The sequence below is a fragment of the Lytechinus variegatus genome, chromosome 10, assembly GCF_018143015.1.
Source record: "Lytechinus variegatus isolate NC3 chromosome 10, Lvar_3.0, whole genome shotgun sequence".
Lineage (NCBI taxonomy): Eukaryota > Metazoa > Echinodermata > Echinoidea > Temnopleuroida > Toxopneustidae > Lytechinus > Lytechinus variegatus.
Window position 1 is genome coordinate 10906287 of NC_054749.1, and position 22027 is coordinate 10928313.

The 22027-nt window shown below is 37.3% G+C and overlaps 1 protein-coding gene across 3 annotated transcripts in view; it reads right to left on the reverse strand.

Moving 5' to 3' along the window:
• Positions 1 to 975: 975 nt before the first annotated feature.
• Positions 976 to 22027, reverse strand: part of LOC121423368 (protein FAM234B-like) — an 80512-nt gene continuing 59460 nt past the window's right edge. For all 3 annotated transcript variants that reach the window (XM_041618730.1, XM_041618731.1, XM_041618729.1), the window contains 6 exons: positions 20516 to 20689; positions 12684 to 12765; positions 11025 to 11207; positions 10057 to 10183; positions 3565 to 3732; positions 976 to 2441 (listed from right to left, as the gene is read on the reverse strand). In XM_041618730.1, the coding sequence (XP_041474664.1) occupies positions 2125 to 2441; positions 3565 to 3732; positions 10057 to 10183; positions 11025 to 11207; positions 12684 to 12765; positions 20516 to 20689 (1051 nt within the window). In that variant the 3' untranslated portion in view covers positions 976 to 2124. The remainder of the gene's footprint in view (positions 2442 to 3564; positions 3733 to 10056; positions 10184 to 11024; positions 11208 to 12683; positions 12766 to 20515; positions 20690 to 22027) is intronic.

Genomic DNA, 22027 nt, shown 5'->3' on the forward strand with positions numbered 1-22027 from the left:
GCTCGCTCTTGCATTTTTTGATTGGTGAGAAATGTAGCCTGTATCATTTTGATGAGTCACTAAATACAGTCTGTAGAAGGTTAAAGGTTCCTTTTCTGGTCACTGTATTAAAAATTTCTTGCGTTAGTTCTTTAACCACTTGACTGCTATAGGCTGTAATGCGCACTGACCCCCCTGGTGCTACTGAATGGGACTACAATTTGGGACTGCAACCGACAGCAACTTGGGAGAACAAATTCTAAATAATTACATCACTTTCCTCATAACTATTTCCAATATCCATTAAAAAATCATCCTCCCCTTCTGACCCAGATCTTTCACTATACTAATCACTGCTATCATCAAAAGTTTTGTCAAAATCATTCTGATTCACTTCTCCACTGCGAGTCGCCATTTTGAACTGAGCGTCGTACACTTACACTTTGGCAAAATGAATACAAACATTTATAAATCACAGCAAAAGTATCGATAACTTTTGTGGAATAGCGCCATCTGGTGTCCATAGTCTAAAATTTGATATACAGGCGCTGTTTTCATCGTAGGGGTATTTACAGCGCGGTGCTGACGCCTCAAACAGAAGATAGGTCAAGCACGTAGTATTACGTTCCTCGCACAGATTGTAAGCTCACCCAGCACGTAATATTACGTGCTACGCAGTCAAGTGGTTAATTAGATTCACATCCTTTTGTTCTCATGATTACAAAAACTGCTCGGAATGTTTACGTTTCATGTCTTATTACATGAAATTTCCAAAAGTTTGAGCTCTTGATTTTTGCGCTCACAACATCTCGCAAAGATGCCCTTTTAATAGTAATTAGGTTCATAATTGACCAAAAAAGCAAGCTTTACAACTTCAGATTTGAAAAATAAAAACCTAAATATACATCTTCTCAATCAGAAATCACTTAAAAAAAACTTTGTTACTACAAAACACACAACTTCTTCACAAAGATGATAATCTCATGCTAGAAATTTATGTTTGCACCAAATTGCCCTTTTTGGCATAAGTGCCCTTTTTTGGCTTTGCCCCCCCAAACAAAAATATGTTCTGCTGCCCCTGAGCACTTCTTAAGTATTTTCGTTTTGGGGACAAAGCTTCTAAAAGGCGCTTATATCTGGGATATTTTCACATAAATTTATCATCAGCATTCAGAGTTTTTTTGTAGTAAGTTGATCACAAAGCCTTTTTGAACTTGTGGTTCAGTGGAAACATTTTCAAATCTGAAGTTGTAAAACTTGATTTTTGGTAAAAAAGGCGCTATTTAAAAGGGCATTCTTGCGAGCGTGAATCTTGAGCTCAAACATTTTGATATTTCACTAATAGAAAATTAAACATTTTGAGCAGTCATTTTTATAATCATGAACAAGATATGTATCTTGTGTATGTGGACCATATGGATAGTGGAAAATCTGATGACAGACCAATTGATAGAAGATGAATTAGTAATTGGATGAAATGGCATTATACCTATTGAAAATAAACCTTTTTGAAGATATACCTTGATTGTATAAGAATCCTGAAATTCTTGGTTTTGATTGGATTTTTAAGACCGGTCTCTGTTACGCTCAAAGGGTATAATACTGATAATAATGATAATATGCAATATCTAAATACCACTTAATACCATGTTTCTAAGTACTGCATACATTGCTCCCACTTTAGCATGACTATACTGATCAGGTGCTCCTTCCTTCAATGTATACATTTCACCTGGGTAGAGTAGTAGGAAATGAAGAGTAGCAGATGGAGATAAACTTTGTATGTGAGCAGCTACATTTATATCATGTGATGTAATATAAATTCCTTTATTTGGGATGGAACACAATGAATAAAAATATTTTTCTTACATAAGAAATTCTGTATAATCTGATGATATATCTGTCCCACGTATAAACGAGTAGTTTGTCTGTGATGTCACAAATTTCCACCAAATCAAAGCTTAAACATTCATAACTATGTTATTCTTTGATGTATTTCCATCAAGCCTTAACCAATATTTTTGCTATTTTTTCTGCTTTTATCAAAACCATTTTTTGAGGGTGAATCATTAAAAATCTGTAATATGGAGAAGAGTACTTTATGAAGATATCTTGATACAATAAAAATGAATTGATATGATGTGATTAAGTATACCTCCCATTGGCATTAGTACCCAAATACCCTAGCCATGTCTGAAACTTTGTTTCCAAGAAGTCAAAATGATCGAAGATGTTCCCGGTGACAGTTGAATTCTCAACACTGGGACTCAGAAAGGAGTCACTTTGGACTAATTTGATCCTTTGATTCTGGTCTAAGGCTTGTTGTAGACTCATTTGTTGGATGGTAAGGAAGGCGAGTGGTAATGTGGTAGAATTACTAGATGATCCCAGGTATGTCGGCATAGTGTTGATAGCAACAATGACTTCAAGTGAACCATCATCGTCTAAATCATCTATCACACCTGTGAAATAACAAGTTTACTAGATACATTGTAAATCAAAGCATAACCTACCTCTAGGGCTCCCTCTTAGAAAGAGTTGTCATCAATCTGATCAATGTCAAACTAATAATCTATCAGGTTTTCATAAATGAAAAATAACACAAGGTTCCAATAGAAACAGGGGGAGCATGCTGATTTGTCAAGATTATGATGCTATCATATTAAGAAAACACTTTAAAAAGACATTTGCTTTCTAAATATAAATGATGAAGGTTGCTGGTTTTCCATACATGTAGTTTAGGTTGATCAGACTAATCATAACTCTTCAGTAAAAAGGAACCCATTTATTTTACTTCAGATCATATAATATCTCAGTATCCAAAATCCTCTACGAATGGGATATTAAATCCTATAAATCAAGCAATTGGTCTATTAGCATGCAAAGAAATGACAACTAGATTCAAGGGATTATACAAACTTACCAGTTTATTCAAGTTAAACTTCACAGTATGACCATCAGCATATTAAATTGATTGCCTCAATGACTAAGAAGTTAAGAGGAAGTTAAAATAAACACTTTAAACACATATTGAGATCAAAAAAGCACAATGCTTGAATGGACTTAATAACAGTCAAACAAAGAATGACCATTTGGATTAATCCCATCTCATTTCCATTGGTCTTTCTTTTGCCATTCCAGAACCAATCAAGTTTAGGGGCTACAGCCTCTTTGTTATTAAACCAAACTCTTAATAATTGACAAGTGCTTAGTAAAGATTATTGAAGCAAGCCTGTGCCAAAATTTTTTTCATTTTGACTGAGTGGACTTTATGTAGTGCGCTTATGAAGTTTGATAAGTTCTTTTGGAACCAAGATTGGGATATACATGTACCCCAAAGAGAGAAAAAAAATATGAAGATGAACTGTTATCGCTTAAGAGGATCATTACAGAGATGTGGCATTAGTTGGCCAAGGTACATTTTCATAATATAAATGTTTGTTTTGTGAGTAAATGAATATATAGGACCAGAATTTATTATAGTAGGATTGGAGATCACTCCAAAAGTAAATTGTAATCTAAAAAAAATTGTATTTTAAAGTGTACAAGATATGAGAAGATAAATAGCGAAAGATAGAATCTTACCAGTATTTGTGAGAACTGGTTCCATCATATAACAATCTTGAGATTTGATAATCCGTTGAGTTGATGAGAGATATACTGGTGTAACATCAGTTGACTCAGGAGATGATGAAACTCCTATGCTAATTGCCTGACTTGTCATGTCACTAGATGGTGGCAGACTTGTTGTACCTGTTAAATGATAAAAAAAACCAATACATTAATAAAAAAAAGCGTTTGTGTGAAATATCTCATATAAAAGATGAAAAATGCAGCTAAAATGAAAAGATTTAATAGAAAATCATTACATCCAAGATATTGCTTGGTTTAGCTGGAAAAAACATTTCTGAAACATGGAATGAAACAATTATTTAAACTCTTTGTATGCTGATAAAGCTATTCAATGTACAATAAATAACTGAAAAAAATCATTCATGTGAAAGATTTCTTTATAAGAACAGAAAAATCATCTATAATGAATAGAATAAATACAGACAATAAATATTGCCAAAGTCAAATCTTTTGGTAACATCACTACCATCATCATGATAATCATCAGAGTTATCATTGCTATCATCCTAATCATTATTACTATCATTAGCAGCAATAGCAGAAATAGAAGCATTTTAGACCATTTATTATCATTATTACTATCATTAGCAGCAATAGCAGAAATAGAAGCATTTTAGACCATTTATTATCATTATTACTATCATTAGCAGCAATAGCAGAAATAGAAGCATTTTAGACCATTTATTATCATTATTACTATCATTAGCAGCAATAGCAGAAATAGAAGCATTTTAGACCATTTATTATCATTATTACTATCATTAGCAGCAATAGCAGAAATAGAAGCATTTTAGACCATTTATTATCATTATTACTATCATTAGCAGCAATAGCAGAAATAGAAGCATTTTAGACCATTTATTATCATTATTACTATCATTAGCAGCAATAGCAGAAATAGAAGCATTTTAGACCTATCATTCTTCATGTTATTTTGTCTTAGCAGAGCAAGACTATCGGCATCACTTTCCTGACATCAACATCAACAATGAAATCTTAACCTTACTGTAGGTTGAATTTTTGCAATGTCATCACATTTGTACATGGACCTAGTTCAGGAAACTTGGACATAAGGGTAATCAGTTATCACTGAACATCCTTTGAGAGTTTCAGGTCACATGACCAAGGTCAAAGGTCATTTAGGGTCAACAGCAAGTCTTAACTTAGGATAAGTATGAAATATCATATCTTTGATAGTTTATCGATACAGAACTTGGATACAAGAGTAATCAAGTATAACAGATGATTGTCATTGTTAATGTTGATAGCTATGATAATAATGTAATAAAATAAGTGGCACCACTCATACACTTACTTTTACTACTACTAGTACTTCTGCTGTTGACTGATAGTTTTGGATATTTTGGTCATTTTAAATACACAAATCATTTAAATGAAGTACATCAAAACTTTTAACAAGAGTGTCGCTAAGGCAAGCACATAATATGCCTGCCTGTAACACGGAAAATGGAGTTGTTGGTCAAGCGAGAAAAATGGAAGATGGCGACTTCATCTTTGACTGTCTGACCTAAAAAATCAATAGGCTTCCTGGGATCTACATGTATGCTAGTATCATACACACCAAATTATATGAGCCTAGGTTACATTGTAAGTTAAACTAAAGTTATAGCGTTTACAAGGACTTCGAAATGGAAAGATGAAAACATCTTACTGTGACCTTGACCTTCAACCTTTTGACCTCAAAATCAATAGGCTTCCTGAGATCCATGCTAGTATCCTATACACCAAATTATATGTGCCTAGGTTAACTCATTGAGTGCTTCGTGCACGCTACGTATCCTACTATAACATGCCACACTCGTGCTCGCACGCCTACTATTGATTGCTTTGTGCTTGCATTGTTTCCTACCCTCGCCTGCTTCGTGCATGACTGCGCACATTTAGAATTACAATCATTGTTACGCCGTTTTGCATTGTATTGCGCATGGCATGCACGCCGTAATTAGCACTATTGTTTGCAGTGCGAAGGTGCGAACTCTGCTTTCTGACAGATCAACTTACACGCTTTACATTTGACTTTTTCGAGTATTTCTACATTCTTTACAAGATATGGCTCCGCCTCTGAGAGGGAAGAGACCTAGTTTTTTTTTAACCATACAAAACACTCCACAAAATGGAACTTCTTGATAAGACTCATATTTTAGCGGTAAAGATAATAACCAATCCATATAATGAGGACACCATTATAAAGGGTATGAAATTTCCTACAACTTTACTACACAATATTTTGTGGATAAACTAATCGTTAGAGAGTTACAAGCAATTGTAATCATGACTATTGAAAGGAGTGAATACGACTCGCGATCCCAAAATCAATGTGGCACAGGGGGGTTTTGTGGCTGGCACAGGGGATTAGCATCAGATTAGCACTGTGGCGTTGGGTTAGTAGTGTGCGTGGCATGTTAAGAGTCAAGTTAAACTGAAGTTATCACGTTTACACAGACTGCAGAAGGATAAGATGAAAACATGTCACTTTGACCTTTGACATTTTTACCTCAAAATCTAAAGGCTTCCTGGGATCCATGCTAGTATCATACACACCAAATTATATGGGCCTAAGTTAAATTAAACTGAAGTTATTGGGCTTACAAGGACTGCAGTAGGGTAAGATGAAAAAATGTCAATGTGACCATGACCTTTTGACCTCAAAATCAATAGGCTTCCTTGGATCCATGCTAGTATCATACACACCAAATTATATGAGCGTAGGTTAAGTTAAACTGAAGTTATCGCGTTTACAAGTAAAGGTTAACGGACAGACAGACAGACGGATGGACACCGAGCGTGATACCATAATACGTCTCGTCTTGACGGGCGTATAAAAAAAATGCCTTGGAAGCATGCCTGAAAATGCCCTGAAATTTCAAGGCTCCAAAACCTTAAGGCCAAGGCTTTTTTAAAAAGTAGGCCTTAAGGCGTCTTAAGTGCGAGGCAGTATATCAAGGCAATATAACACTGCTGTACAATGATCTGCATGGGCTAGATTTAGGGAAATCTAGCAAAATATGTAGATGAATATAACTGGATTTACCAAGTGCTTTTTGCCCAAGGATACAAGGTGCTGTTAGTATCACCCTGGCTTTACCTGTGCTGCCATATAAGCACTGAAGCTTTCAAGGAATTTTTTTCCCATCCCATTTACCTCGCCCATTTTGAGTGCAGCACAATGTGGGTAAATTTCTTGCTGAAGGAAAACATGCCATGGCTAGGAATTGAACCCACAACCCTCAGATTGAAAGATGATAATCTTATCCACTACACAATGATGCCCCCCCCCCCCGGAAAGAATGTAAAATTTGAGAGGGGCTACTGTATGAATGCTACCCCCTATTCCCCTACATTTACTCCACCCCTTTGATATGAATGACAATACTGCACTGATATTTTACATGTGAGAAGGATAAATGTGTTTGTGGGTGCAGTCTAGCTGAGGGCTCTAGAAGATATATTGTCATAAATAATAAGCTTATTATTTAGAGAAAAAAGGGACTGAATTTTTGAAGAAGAGTTAGTGAGCAAAATTTAAAGAAAAGGAAAATCAACATTTTGAAAACAACTTTAACATATTACATAAGACCAATATAAGGAAAGCTTTAGTTCTAGAAGCATTTTGGGGTAAAAGTTGGGAACTGGTCTATTTCACACAATTTGAACATGCTGAATCTGGTAAGACCGGTTCCCAAGCCAATTTCTCAAGTTTTGACTACATGTACCTACATCATGCAACGTTCTCGCTACTGCTGGATGTCATCAGCATAGAAGTGTATACCAAGACCATGTTGCCAAATTATAGAGCCAAGAGGGGTGATGTACAGTTTAAAGAACAAGGGACCAAGGACAGACTCCTGCAGAACTCCATAGCAAAGAGTAGTCACACAGGAGACTGCATGACAGTGATGAATACCGTACAGCTTGTCTTTTGTTAGGAAGGTAAAAGCAAAGCCATTGAAGTGCAGAGTCATCAATTCCAAAATAGACTCTCAGTCTCTCAAGAAGAATGACATGATCATACCTGCTGACAAGTCAACCATAAAGATATCTCCTGACTCTACAATTGAAGGAATTCCCAAAGTACACTTTGATGATGATATTTCAAACTTGCATGCAGCCTATCAGAGCTAAGGAATCTATCGGATGCTGTTTGGTTGAATACCAACCAAAAGAAGATTAATAATAACCTACAGGAACACCAAACATGTCAGGAACCCACAATCCTCTGAAAGATATCTTCATCATCGAATAGAAAAAGGCTATCTTATGAAAACATCAGCTACATCTGTGAATATTAGAAGTTTGATAAATGGCCAAGGGGACATTACACAATTCACTGCGGTATTGGAAAGGTGCACTCTGAGCATTTTAACACCTATAGAAATCGTTGTGAAACTTAAGAACATCAGTCTGGCTCCTTGCAAAAGTATTTTCCTTTGTATGCAGATGTGGGGGTGAGTGGGTGCATGTGCTTATGCCCATGAATATATATGAATTAAAAAGCTGTCATAAAGTGATTACATAATTAAATAACTGAAGCTAAATATTTTCTGTCTTTCAGAGTCGATACTTTGACAGATCCCATGACAGAACATGCACAAAACGAATGGTACAAAATACAAAAGAAATACATAAAAAAAAAATCATTATTATTTGACTGTGATATTATATTCTAAGGGCCGTACAATTATTCAAAATGGTGCAAATATTATTTATACCAAAAATTACAAACATTCGAGCTGAAATTATCAAATTATAGCATAATATTCAAATATGCATAAATTTGTATATTTACATGTAATAAGCTGAAAACAGAAATAACCAACTTTTCTGAATGGTACATGTTAAGTATGCAGGATTTTGCAGTATTCTTGTCTGTGTAAGCGAATACAATTAAAGAATATTGCAGAAGTGGTATTCTGAATGGTCACGTTGGCAGCCATTTTGTTTATGCAAATTAGGTGGTCAAAACATGAGAAATAGGCTTCGGGACCAGTCTTATCAGATTCAGCACATTTGAATTGTGTTAAGAAGTCCTGTTCCCAACTTTTACCCCCAAATGCTTCTAAAAGTTTATATAGGCCACTTTTTCCAGAATGGCTCTAGTCTAAGAAACTCCAACCACAACATGCAGGTCCTCTTGGTGCATACAACCCCAGTATAAGGAGGTAGAAAGTGAGAGATGGTTGTAAAGTTTATTTGTCATAGGAGAGTCTTGCAGGAAAACTCTAACGCTTGACCCGAAATGACCTTTGGACTTTAATACTACGTGACCTTCGAAGCCACCAGAACACGAAAGTACCCCAAGTGCATCTGTCACTTAAGTTTGGTTCCAGTTGCAGCAACATATGCCGAATTAATTGTGTCGAGAGTCTAGCAAGTAAACTATAACACAAGACCTCAAATGACCTTTGACCTTACATGACCGCCAATGGCACCATAACACGCAGCTCCAATTAGTGCATCTATCACCAAAGCTAAGTTGAAAACTGCATGATGGTTGCAAAGTGATCCTTCGTAAGAGAATCTTGCAGGAAAAACAAAAACGTTGGACCCAAAATGACCCTTGACCAAATCACTTGACCTCGGATGACACACTAACATGCAGGTCCCATTAGTGCAGCTACACCCAATTTTTGTTGAAAAGTGTGACACGGTTGCAAAGTTATCTGTTACATATATATCTTCCATGTAAACTTAAACGTTTGACCTGAAATGACCGTTGATTTTACTACATGACATTTGCAGTCACCATAAAATGAATGTACCCCAAGTGCATCTACAACCCAAGTTTGGATAAAAAGAAACAAGACACGGTTGCAGATTTATGTGTCATAAGAGTCTCACACGTAAACTTCAACATTTGACCTGAACTAACCTTTGGCCTTACCATGTGACCTCTGCATCATCACATGCAGGTCTCCTAAGTACATTTACAACCAAAGTTTGGTTGAAAAGTGAGACACGGTTGCAGTGTTATAAGAGGGTCTTGCACATTAACTTACTTTTTGAATTGAAATGAACTTACAATGTGACCTCCGACTGCACCACAACATGCAGTTCCCATAAGTACATCTACATGTACAACCCAAGTTTGGTTGAAAAGTGACTTACGGTTACAGAGTTATGTGACATACTGTAAGAGAGTCTTGCATGTAAACTTTAACATTGACCTCCAAATGACCTTTGAGCTTATTATGTGACCTCCAACTGCACCAAAACATGCAGTTCCCATAAGTACATGTACATCTACAACCCAAGTTACTTACTCAAAATCATCTGTCATGTTTTTGACGGATGGATGGAAGACAGACGGACGACAAACAGACAAAATATGGATCCCTTAGTCTCACCTTCACTCTGGTGGGTGAGACCATAAACGTAACCAATGTATGATATATATATAAGAATGCATGAAAGAATATTACATACTGATTATTGGTTTGTATGGTCTTAATGAGAGGAGGCTGGGTGGATCCATGGCCAAATCTCTATCCATCATCACCATGTTGAAAGTCGGGTATCCAGAAATGAGTTCTGAGCATCCTTCTAGGTTTCTCTGTAAAGCAAACAATTTATATCATTTCAAGGGTTCAAACCTTATTGTAATTAAATGTTACCAAAAATACATGGCAATTTGTGCCCCATATATTTATAAAAAAAAAAAAAAACCTTCACTTCACAACCAATATGCGTGTCCAGCCTCATGAACATTGGCAAAAAGTATTTACTCTGCAAGATGTGAAATAATGTAATCCAAAGTGCGGTATTATTACTATTACTGTGTCTTTAGCTCAAGCTGCCATTTCCAGCACTACATGTATGCATACAAAAAATTTATTCTGCTGGGTATCCATTCGCCTCACCTAGGTTTAGTGCAGCAGTGTAGTTCCATGTCTTGCTGAAGAAAATCATGTAATATATGGGATTCAAACCCACAACCCTCTGTTTTAAAGTTTGGAGACCAATCCACTGGGCCACAACACTTCTTCAAGTTTGCCAATTACATAATTTGATCTATTAAAAAGATTGATTTAACTACTGAATACTACTCTAATGAGTGGACTTAATCTGTTTCCAAGTTACAGATGGTTTTATGACAAGTGACCCTTTCCTCTCATTCCCTGTTGCTGACTGTTCCAATCTTGCAGCTTTAGGAAACAGTGATATGAATGACTTGCAGGCTTTGTTGAGAGACTTTGCAGTATCAAAACTATATTCAATGACCTCTCCAAAATAGTATATTTCAGTTGAAAATTCATTTATCATTCATTTGACAATCTATCCTCTTTCATCAAGAGATGCTCCTGCAAATGAAAAACTTTGCAGAAGTCATTGATATGATTTTCAAGTAGGTGACCACATTTGAAAGTTTAACAGTAAAATAAGTTGTAAAATACCTTTGTAGTTGTTCCAGTATCTATATTAGGGAAATTCTGTATCCAATATAAGAATGCATCTTTCTGTCTATGAGCTTTTAGACTAAGAGGTGATGGATTGGTGAATGCAGGCTTGTTCTCAAAGCTTGATGTTGTCGTAGTGTACCACAGATCACGACCAGTTAATCCATCAAGTATCACAATCTACAGTATACAACATATTGAGATCACTAAGCCTAGTACTCCTCTATTGGTTGTTTTGAGCAATGTAACACCGCAAAACGAAAAGCAATCAACACAATGTTTCATAGTTTTTACGATTGAGATCAAATTCGCACTGCCCATCTACGTAACACAACAATTGTTAGAACCAAATTGCCTCAGAACAAGCCTTAGCTCATATACAGTGTGTCGCAAAAAAAGGAAACTTGTTTTCAGAGATGGATTTCACAATTATTAAACATGTTTTCACAATAAATTTGATACGAATGGCAAGAATGGAATCTCATCTGCAATTTGAAATCAACATCTTAGCAAATCATTCATGCATGGCAGATTACAAACAATAAATATCAAGGCATATCAGAATAATAAACAATATATACTGATTTATATAGCGCAGAAACTGCATATATTCTACTGCGCTGCAATTAAGAGCTGGTGAAATGCTTAGAATAAACTTAGAAAAGGGGGTTAAGAAATGTATGGGAATTATTTGAACAGATAGGTTTTTAGTTTAAGTTTGAACGTTTCTACTGATGGACAGGATCTTATTACGTACGGTAAACCATTCCATAATTTTGGGGCTGCACAGGCAAAAGCACGATCTCCCAAAGTTATCTTTGTATTACGAGTGGGGATATGAAGGAGCAAATTATCATGACTAGAACTACGCAGGTTGTGAGAGTGTCTGTGAACTTTTCTTTGTAAAAGCTCAGAGATATAACTGAGATATCAATATCAGAAACGATTTGTGCAGAAACTTTCATGTGAATCTGAATCCACTCCAATTTCAGGGATCAGTGAGTGAATCTTGATAAAGAATACAAAAGAAATGCTATTCAAATGAGCCAATCGTTGAATAAGCACGTTCACTGTAATAAGAACCCACCATGTCCAATTTTTCTGCGCAATCAGCTTTTGACATTAAATTTTCAAACTTGTCTTGCTCATTAATGTGTGAAGTGTTTGTCTCATATTAGGTATCAAAATAAAGAGGAAAGATTTAAACATATAATTATGTAGATAAAATATCATAATTTATTTGCCTTTGAAGAAAAAATATGTGGAAATCCTGGTTTTCTTTTTTCTGGGATGCACTATATATATATTACTGATTAAAATAAAATAATTCATAATCTCTGTAGTGTTGCCAACCACTAAATCTGAAAGGGGCTGCAAACTCCATGAAAAATATTTTTTTAAACAAAATAATCCCCAAAATGTTGATATGTTTTTGGACATACATTTTGACCAGAGTCTACAAGGAATCTCTGAACAACAAAAAAATGAACAGGGGGCTTTATTTATAGATGTACAGCCAAATTCCATTATCGGACAATTTCAATCTTATTTTCTTGATAAGAGAAATGGAATAGAATCTTTCCTCTGAATGGTTGACAAATAAAAGTTTACAAGTATGATGGTTATGAGCAATGGGAGAATAGTAGAGATACTGACCTTATTTTTAAGGGTAGGTGACTCTAAGTGTATTATTATATCAGGTACTTCATCAGCATTAAAGTGACCAGGTGCAGGAACACTACAAGAAAGATTCATTGTTTGTTGTTTTACCAGAGCATGGATTATTATCATCATTCTACCATGTGAGTAAAAAAAATGACACCTCACAAATCCCCAATTTAAGGAAAAAATATGTCATGAAGACAAACTTATTATACATGTACATGGCCTTACAGAGTATGTTCTCTGAAATAAATTTGACACCATATTTATGTGGTATTTGTAAACACTTAGATGATCAGTAAATATTCTTTGATTTGTGCCAAAGTAATGCAATGCATGTCAATGATGTCTTAATCTTACAAGTGTTGCATTTATATTAACTTCAAAACAACTTTTCAATAATTTACATTATTATTGTTTAATAAACACTTTTGGGTAACAATTCCCAAGTTGATTTAATTGAAAAAGGAATTAATAATAATAATAATAAGACTTATATCGCACCAAATCCACTCTGTAGTGTGCTCAAGGCGCTTTTTAGGAAATTATAAAATAAATTAAGAAGAATTGAAGAGAAATGTTTTAAAGCTTTTGTTTGAAAGTTTCAAAGGTCAAGCAATGTTTGATGTTTTCAGGGAGGCTATTCCATAACTTAGAAAATGAGTAAACAAATGACCTTTCGGCCCAGGTTTTGGAAACTTTGGGGTAACAAGAAAATTGGAAGAGGGGAAACGTAAGGATCTTGAAGGGGTATAACTTTTGATCAGTGAAATGAGGTACTGGGGAGAAGAGCAATGGACGCTGTCTTGCTGCTGCCACACACACATTTTGCTCCACAAACATCATCTGTTTTTGGCTACTTTTTCTGTGTTTTACACTTCTATGTTTGGATCATGTTTAGCTTATGTTGGGGTCCTACCCCTGGACAGGATTGTAGCGACAATATTGTGATCTTCTTGGAGAATTTTACGATGTTTTTCTTCTATTGTGATCTTCTTGGAGAATTTAACGATGTTTTTCTTCTACCTGTTTGGATCTATCCTCCATGTTATTTGTACACATTACCATGCATAGTCTCACTCTGCTTTGAGTTGCTTTGATATGCTAATGAGGATTATCATGGTACATCAGCAGGATACAGTGAACAATGGATGTGGATTGGTTGACCGGACACAGTCATTGAAATACAGCAGATCCCAGCTGCTAGCACTGAGATGTAAGGCCACCAAACAATTACCCTTTGATAGCTACCATGCTCTGAAGGACAATGGTCTATTACATTTTAGGGGCAGGCGTGGAGGTACTCACATTCATAAATTCAAGTATGTACAAAATGAAAGAGAGAGTAAGAAATGTTCATCTAAAGATCAGCAAAGAAAAGCAACATGCAGAAATAATCTTGATGTAAGACATTGGAATGTCCACTCAGTCTGCAACAAAACTTGCTATGTGTCTGATTATGCTATTGAACATAATGTCGATGTATTATTCTTGACCGAAACTTGGTTACGGGAAGGTGATAATGTTATAATTGGTGAACTTAAACCCCCTGGATACTCGTTCATAAATGTCCCTCGATTATCTGGCAAAGATCATCATGGGGGGATAGGGATCTTGTTGAAGAGTGAACTCAATCTCCACCTTGTTACTGGTATTCTTTCGGATACAGTGACGTTTGAGCATGCTCTGGTATCCAATACTACTAGAAATGTTTACTATGTCATCATTTATAGGCCTTCTCCTTCTTCCAAGAATAGATTTCGCACTTCTGCTTTCCTGTCCGAGTTTGATGATTTCCTTGATGCTGTGAGTCTTCTGCCTGGTGTGCTTGTTATCATGGGTGATCTGAACATTCATTTTGACACTCCTACCAAATCAGACGTGGCTCATGTGGTATCTTCTTTATCTGCAAATGGTCTTATCCAGATTGTCTCAGAGCCAACGCACAGATTGGGACACACAATTGATCCTATTATCACTCGCATTGACAGTGGAAGCTTGATCAGCTGTAAAGTTCATGACAACCATATTTCTGATCACCATGTAATATGTGCTTTCCTTAGAGCAAGTCATCCAGAGTTAGCTTCTTCATCCTTAACATATAGGAACTTCAAGGACATGGACCATAAGAAATTTGCCTCTGAGCTTGTGGCTAAGTTAAGTGCTCCTGAAGATAATGATGAGGCTGGAAGTGAAATTCATGTGGATCAAGTTGTATCAAGATTTGACTCCGCAGTTCTTGCAGCTCTCGACTCTACGGCTTGTATGAGGACAGTTGATGTGAAGGCACGACGCAGGCCCCTGTGGTACAACTCAACCATCGCGGATTCGCGTCGTGAACGCCGTCGCTGTGAGAGAAAATGGAGGAAAAATAAGACCGACGTGAACTGGAATGCTCTTCACACCGCAAAACTGCAGGTCAAGAGGTGTATCACAAGGGCTAAATGTGAATATTTCACTGATGCACTAGCTGACTGTACCCCTAAAACTGCCTTTCATGTACTGAGCAAGCTACTAAACACCAATGAAATTACTCTCCCAGTACATGATTCTCCAGGAGAATTAGCAGATAGATTTGCAAAGTTCTTCTCTGACAAGGTATTGAAGATTAGGAGTGAACTTGATAGTGATGATCCTGATACTGATCCAGACCAGATGATACCATCTTGTGGTATTCAGGGGGTTGCTCATCACTTTCTTGAGTTTGCCGAAGTAAGCGAAAATGAAGTGGAGAATATTATCAAGAGTTCGTCTTCAAAGAGTTGTTCCCTTGACCCACTACCAACATGGCTGTTGAAGAAGCACCTCGGTATTGTACTTCCTGAACTTGTGCACCTTATTAACTGTGTTTTGACCAGTGGTGTGTTTCCTACTGACCTTAAAGAAGCAATAGTGTTGCCAGTCATTAAGAAGGCATCATTAGATAAGAATGCCTTGCAGAGTTATCGCCCAGTCTCTAACATACAGTTTAGGTCGAAGATTATTGAGCGGGTTATGCTCAGACAACTAACAGGGCCGAAGTAAGCAACAAGTGGAATGCCTCTGGCCGTCTCACCTGCATCACGCAGTTCAATATAGCAGCAGTGCTGACTTTGAATACTACTCTAACTCGCACAAGATGTTCAGTGATACATGGTTACTCTTATGTCCACTTTTTATGAACTAGACCAATAAACTTACAGAGATATGATGGTTATTCAACAAAAAACCCAACATGGCCAAAGTTCATTGACCTTACATGACCTTTGACCTTGATCATGTGACCTGAAGCTCGAACAGGATGTTCAGTGATACTTGATTACTCTTATGTACAAGTTTCATGAATCAGATCCATAAACTTTCAAAGTTATGATGGTAATTCAACAGATACACCCAATTCGGCCAAAGTTCATTGACCTTTGACCTTGGTCATGTGACCTGAAACGCGCACAGGATGTTCAGTGATACTTGATTACTCTAATGTCCAAGTTTAATGAACTAGACCAATAAACTTTCAAAGTTATGATGGTAATTCAACAGATACCCCCGATTCGGCCAAAGTTCATTGACCCTAAATGACCTTTGACCTTAATCATGAGACCTGAAACTTGCACAAAATTTTCAGTGATGCTTGATTACTATTATGTCCAAGTTTCATGAATCAGATCCATAAACTTTCAAAGTTATGATGGGAATTCAACAGATATCCCCAATTCGGCCAAAGTTCATTGACCCTAAATGACCTTTGACCTTGGTCATGTGATGTGAAACTCATGCAGGATGTTCAGTGATACTTGATTAACCTTATGTCCAAGTTTCATGAACTAGGTCCATATATTTTCTAAGTTATGATGACATTTCAAAAACTTAACCTCAGGTTAAGATTTCGATGCTGATTCCTCCAACATGGTCTAAGTTCATTGACCCTAAATGACCTTTGACCTTGGTCATGTGACATGAAACTCTAATAGGATGTTCAGTAATACTTGATTAACCTTATGGCCAAGTTTTATTAACTAGGTCCATATACTTTCTAAGTTATGACATCATTTCAAAAACTTAACCTCAGGTTAAGATTTGATGTTGACGCCGCCGCCGCCGTCGGAAAAGTGGCGCCTATAGTCTCACTTTGCTTCGCAGGTGAGACAAAAATGAAGTGGAGAATATTATCAAGAGTTCGTCTTCAAAGAGTTGTTCCCTTGACCCACTACCAACATGGCTGTTGAAGAAGCACATCGGTATTGTACTTCCTGAACTTGTGCACCTTCTTAACTGTTTTGACCAGTGGTGTGTTTCCTACTGACCTTAAAGAAGCAATAGTGTTGCCAGTCATTAAGAAGGCATCATTAGATAAGAATGCCTTGCAGAGTTATCGCCCAGTCTCTAACATACAGTTTAGGTCGAAGATTATTGAGCGGGTTATGCTCAGACAACTAACAGGGCATATTCAGGTCAATGGCCTGGCTGAGCCTCTTCAGTCAGCTTACAAGGAAAATCACAGCACAGAAACAGCACTACTCAAGATCCAGACCGACATCCTTCTAGCTATTGACAACCAGAATGGGGTAATGATGGTGCTGCTTGACTTATCAGCTGCGTTCGACACAGTTGACCACATAATTCTGCTGAATCGTCTCCAGGACGACATTGGAGTTGGAGGAATTGCCCTTGAACTTGTGAAATCTTATCTGGAGAATCGAAGTAGCCGCGTTCTTGTGTCGGGTCAGTTTTCCAGACCACATACATTGCACTACGGCATTCCGCAAGGTTCCGTCATCGGGCCACTGTTGTTTACACTCTATGTTCGTCCAATTGGAGATATCCTTCGATCTCATGATGTTTCCTTCCACATGTATGCAGATGATATTCAGATCTACACCATGTTTGTTCCAACGGATCCAGTGGCAGTTGATACTGCTATTCACAAACTTAGCTGCTGTATCACTGAAAACCATGACTGGATGAAGGCAAACAAGCTCAAACTCAATGATGCAAAGACTGAATTCTTTGTCTATGCTTCGCCACATCATTTATCACCTGATCTCATGAAGGATGTCAGACTGACAATTAACGAGAAATCTTTCCAGCCTTGTAAGTCTGTTCGCAATCTTGGTATAACATTTGAGCCTTCTGCAAATCTCAGCCATCACGTCACCTTGGTCTGCAGAAACGTCAAGTTTCATCTTCGTAACCTCTGGAGAGTGAGACGTTTTATTGACAAGCAAACATGTCATGCTGCTGTCAGGGCTCTTGTTCTTTCCAGACTGGACTACTGCAATAGTCTCTTCAGCGTTCTTAGCCAGAAGGACTTAGACCGACTTCAGAGACTACAGAACTCTGCCGCTAGGCTTGTCTTCTCTGCTCCCCTTCGGACTTGCACAGAACCTCTCCGACTGGAACTCCATTGGTTGCCTGTGAGACAGAGGATAGCCTTCAAAATTTTGCTGCTAGTCTTCAAGTCGCTCAACCACAGAAGCCCGGAGTACATCGATAACATTCTCATTCGTCGTTCTCAAGTCCGTACTACTCGTTCATCTTCGTCAATCTGGCTCACTCAACGCCTTTCCAAGAGACGTGCGGGTGAAACCTCCTTTCCTGTGATTGCTGCAAAACTATGGAATCACCTACCAGCTGCAGTGAAGATGGCCTCCTCTGTTGAACAATTCAAGAAGGCCATTAAATCCCATCTATTCTGCTAAGTGGACAATTAATTGAATGGACTAGACCGATCATTCCGAGGTGTAGAACAGTTGTTTTAGTGGCCAAAACAAATATGGAGTAGTGTGTGTGCAGCACTTTGTAACCGAAAAGAAAAGGCGCTATATCAAATGACTTTTGGATTGGATTGGACACAGAGGAAAGTTAATTGCAAATTGCAAATGTTTACTAACTCATGTATGATTATGACATCATTGGTATCTGAATTCATTCATCCACTACTCTTTCAGTAACATCATTGTAGATACATGTATGAGGAATAGTCTTCCTGATAACATTGTATCAGCCACTTTGGTCAATTTATTGAAAATCACCTAGATAGACACTGGTCAAAGAATTACATGTAAGCTTGCACTATGAGCCAGTGTAGAGATTATTATCCTTGCTTTCTTTAGTTTCTATACACACTTCTCACAGTCCATTCTCCAGTTAAAGTCAATTTATTTATTTCAATGTCATAGTGAGTTTATCACCACCAGAGGAAATAGTACGATTGATGAACAGACACTCATGCCTTCAGCATCTTGGATTTTAAAAGTAAAGTATAGTAAGCAAGTACAATCATGCCTTACTTTGGTGCAATTTTTTTTACATCACTGCAAAGAATACCTACTGATTATCCAAACGTTAAGACATAATCATGGTGTAAAATTATTTGGGAGAAGATACTCTTTTCAGCCATATTTAACATTTGATTAGTTATTCAAGACATCTTTCTCCTTAAATGACTGTAATGTATTCTTATGCTAAAAGTGATTCTCAAAAATTTCCCTGGTGGTTTAGCAAAATTCCAAACAACCCTAATCAGTCATAATAATATGCATCCCTAAGGAGAGTTTGCCTGGTATATTAACTTGCATATTATCATCATTATTATGCTGAATTCTCAACATCATTATAATTAGTATTATTACAACTAATCAATATCGTCATTCTTACCATTATGATTTTCATCATTATCATTATCATTATTGCAAATACCAAAATTTGGGAATGAAAGTGACTTTTAGGGATAAAGATGCTATCTTGCAGTAAGCAAAAAAATAAAAATAAAGTGGAGCGCCTCTGGCAGTCTCCCATGCACTACACGATTCAATATATTAGTAATGCTGACTACTATGAAAGAAATATTTATTGTTTTAATGCTTTCAAACCAAGATTTCATCGGTCTTGGTATGGTTGCTCAGTGATTGTACCTTGGTGTGAAACAAAAGAGCAAACCGTACTCAGCGATTAATCATTTTAATGCTTTCAAACCAAGATTTCATCGGGCTGGGTACGGTTGCTCAGTGATTGTACCTTGGTGTGAAACAAAAGAGCAAACCGTACTCAGCGATTAATCATTTTAATGCTTTCAAACCAAGATTTCATCGGGCTGGGTACGGTTGCTCAGTGATTGTACCTTGGTGTGAAACAAAAGAGCAAACCGTACTCAGCGATTGATCATTTTAATGCTTTCAAACCAAGATTTCATCGGGCTTGGTACGGTCGCTCAGTGATCGTACCTTGGTGTGAAACAAAAGAGCAAACCGTACTCATCGATCGATCATTTTAATGCTTTCAAACCAAGATTTCATCGGGCTTGGTACGGTCGCTCAGTGATCGTACCTTGGTGTGAAACAAAAGAGCAAACCGTACTCATCGATCGATCATTTTAATGCTTTCAAACCAAGATTTCATCGGGCTTGGTACGGTCGCTCAGTGATCGTACCTTGGTGTGAAACAAAAGAGCAAACCGTACTCAGCGATTAATCATTTTAATGCTTTCAAACCAAGATTTCATCGGGCTGGGTACGGTTGCTCAGTGATTGTACCTTGGTGTGAAACAAAAGAGCAAACCGTACTCAGCGATTAATCATTTTAATGCTTTCAAATCAAGATTTCATCGGGCTGGGTACGGTTGCTCAGTGATTGTACCTTGGCGTGAAAGCAACAAAAGTTATGATGTCATTTCTAAAACTTATTCTTCGGTTCAGATTTGATGTTGACGCCTCTGTCACCGTCAAAAAAGCAGCGCCTACATGTATAGTCTCGCTCTGCTATGCAGGCAAGATAAAAATGATGCAACCTTTAGGTTGTCTTGGCCCCTTTTCAAAATACCAAATACCTTAGCATTGTCCCCAACATACCTGGTAGGTCTATAACCAGAGTAAACATCAAGTTGTACACTCCATAATGGTTTAAAACTAGATCCATTAATAGCAGTAACCATTGTATTATCAGATATTACAATGAGGTCATTGATCCCATCCATGGTCAGGTCAGTTACTACTGCAGGTAGACTAAAACCATCATCTTTCCCTCTGTAATTAAATAAACATTGTATCAGTTATCTTAGCTTATCAAAAATAAAACAAGGAACATTCAATTCAGATTGAAGGGTGTCTTGACTTTTTAGCAATCAATGTGACAAAAAATAAAAATGATTTAATATCAAAACAAATTCAATAGGACAATATAGAACACATATGAAAAAGTATGGATCGCATGTAACAACAATTATTTAAAGACATCTCCAGCATTTTCCTTTTTCATATTCAGTTTTGTCATTCAAAGGGGATTTAAATTTCAAAATTCATTTCATATTTGTTTCTCCACAATTTTTAAAGGAATGACAAGCAATGCCAGAAAAAAACTTAATGATAACTAGAGATGCTCGGCAGGTCGTGCAGCCGTATCCCCGAACCCACCGCGTCATCCGTCATTGCGATATACAGTGCGTATCAAAAAACAGTTTACACTTTGAAAGAATCCTGTAAAATTATACATTTGTAATATTCTGAAGGTTTTTCCACATTTTAACATTGATACAGATAGTCCGGGGGCTGGGAGAGTTTATTCAGCTGATCGGGGACAAAAGGTTTGATGGTCCCATCATGTTAGCATGAAGGTAGTCATCAAGGAAAAGTGTTGCTGCCGGGCCATATCCTGTACAGAAGGCCCCGATGGCCCCAAAAATTGGTTTATTCAGCTGAAAAGGTACATGGCTAATTCTTTTTGCAATGGACCGAGAATATATTGTGATTTCCCAAAATACCCATGCAAGCAACTTTATCCTGTACAGGGGCCCAGACAGTAGGCCCAAAGGGCCCCCCGACTAATGGGTTTATTCAGCCGAAAAGGTACATGGCTAATTCTTTTTGCAATGGACCGAGAATATATTGTGATTTCCCAAAATACCCATGCGAGCAACTTTATCCTGTACGGGGGCCCAGAAAGTAGCCCCAAAGGGCCCCCCGACTAATGGGTTTATTCAGCTGAAAAGGTACATGGCTAATTCTTTTTGCAAAGGACCGAGTATACATTGGGATTTCCCAAAACACCCATGCCAGCAACTTTATCGTGTACGGGGGCCCAGACAGTAGCCCCAAAGTGCCCATACATATGTCCCATGACTAATTCATCAAGCTAAAAATGTACATGGATAATTCCTTTTGCAATGGAGGCAGTATACATTGGGATTTTCAAAAATACCCATGCAGCAATTTTATTCTGTACGGGGGCCAAGACAGTAGGCACAAAGGGCCCCCCGAAAATGTGTTTATTCAGCTGAAAAGGTACATACCTAATTTTTTTTGCAATGGACCGTGTATACATTGGGATTTCCCAAAACACCCATGCCAGCAACTTTATCCTGTACG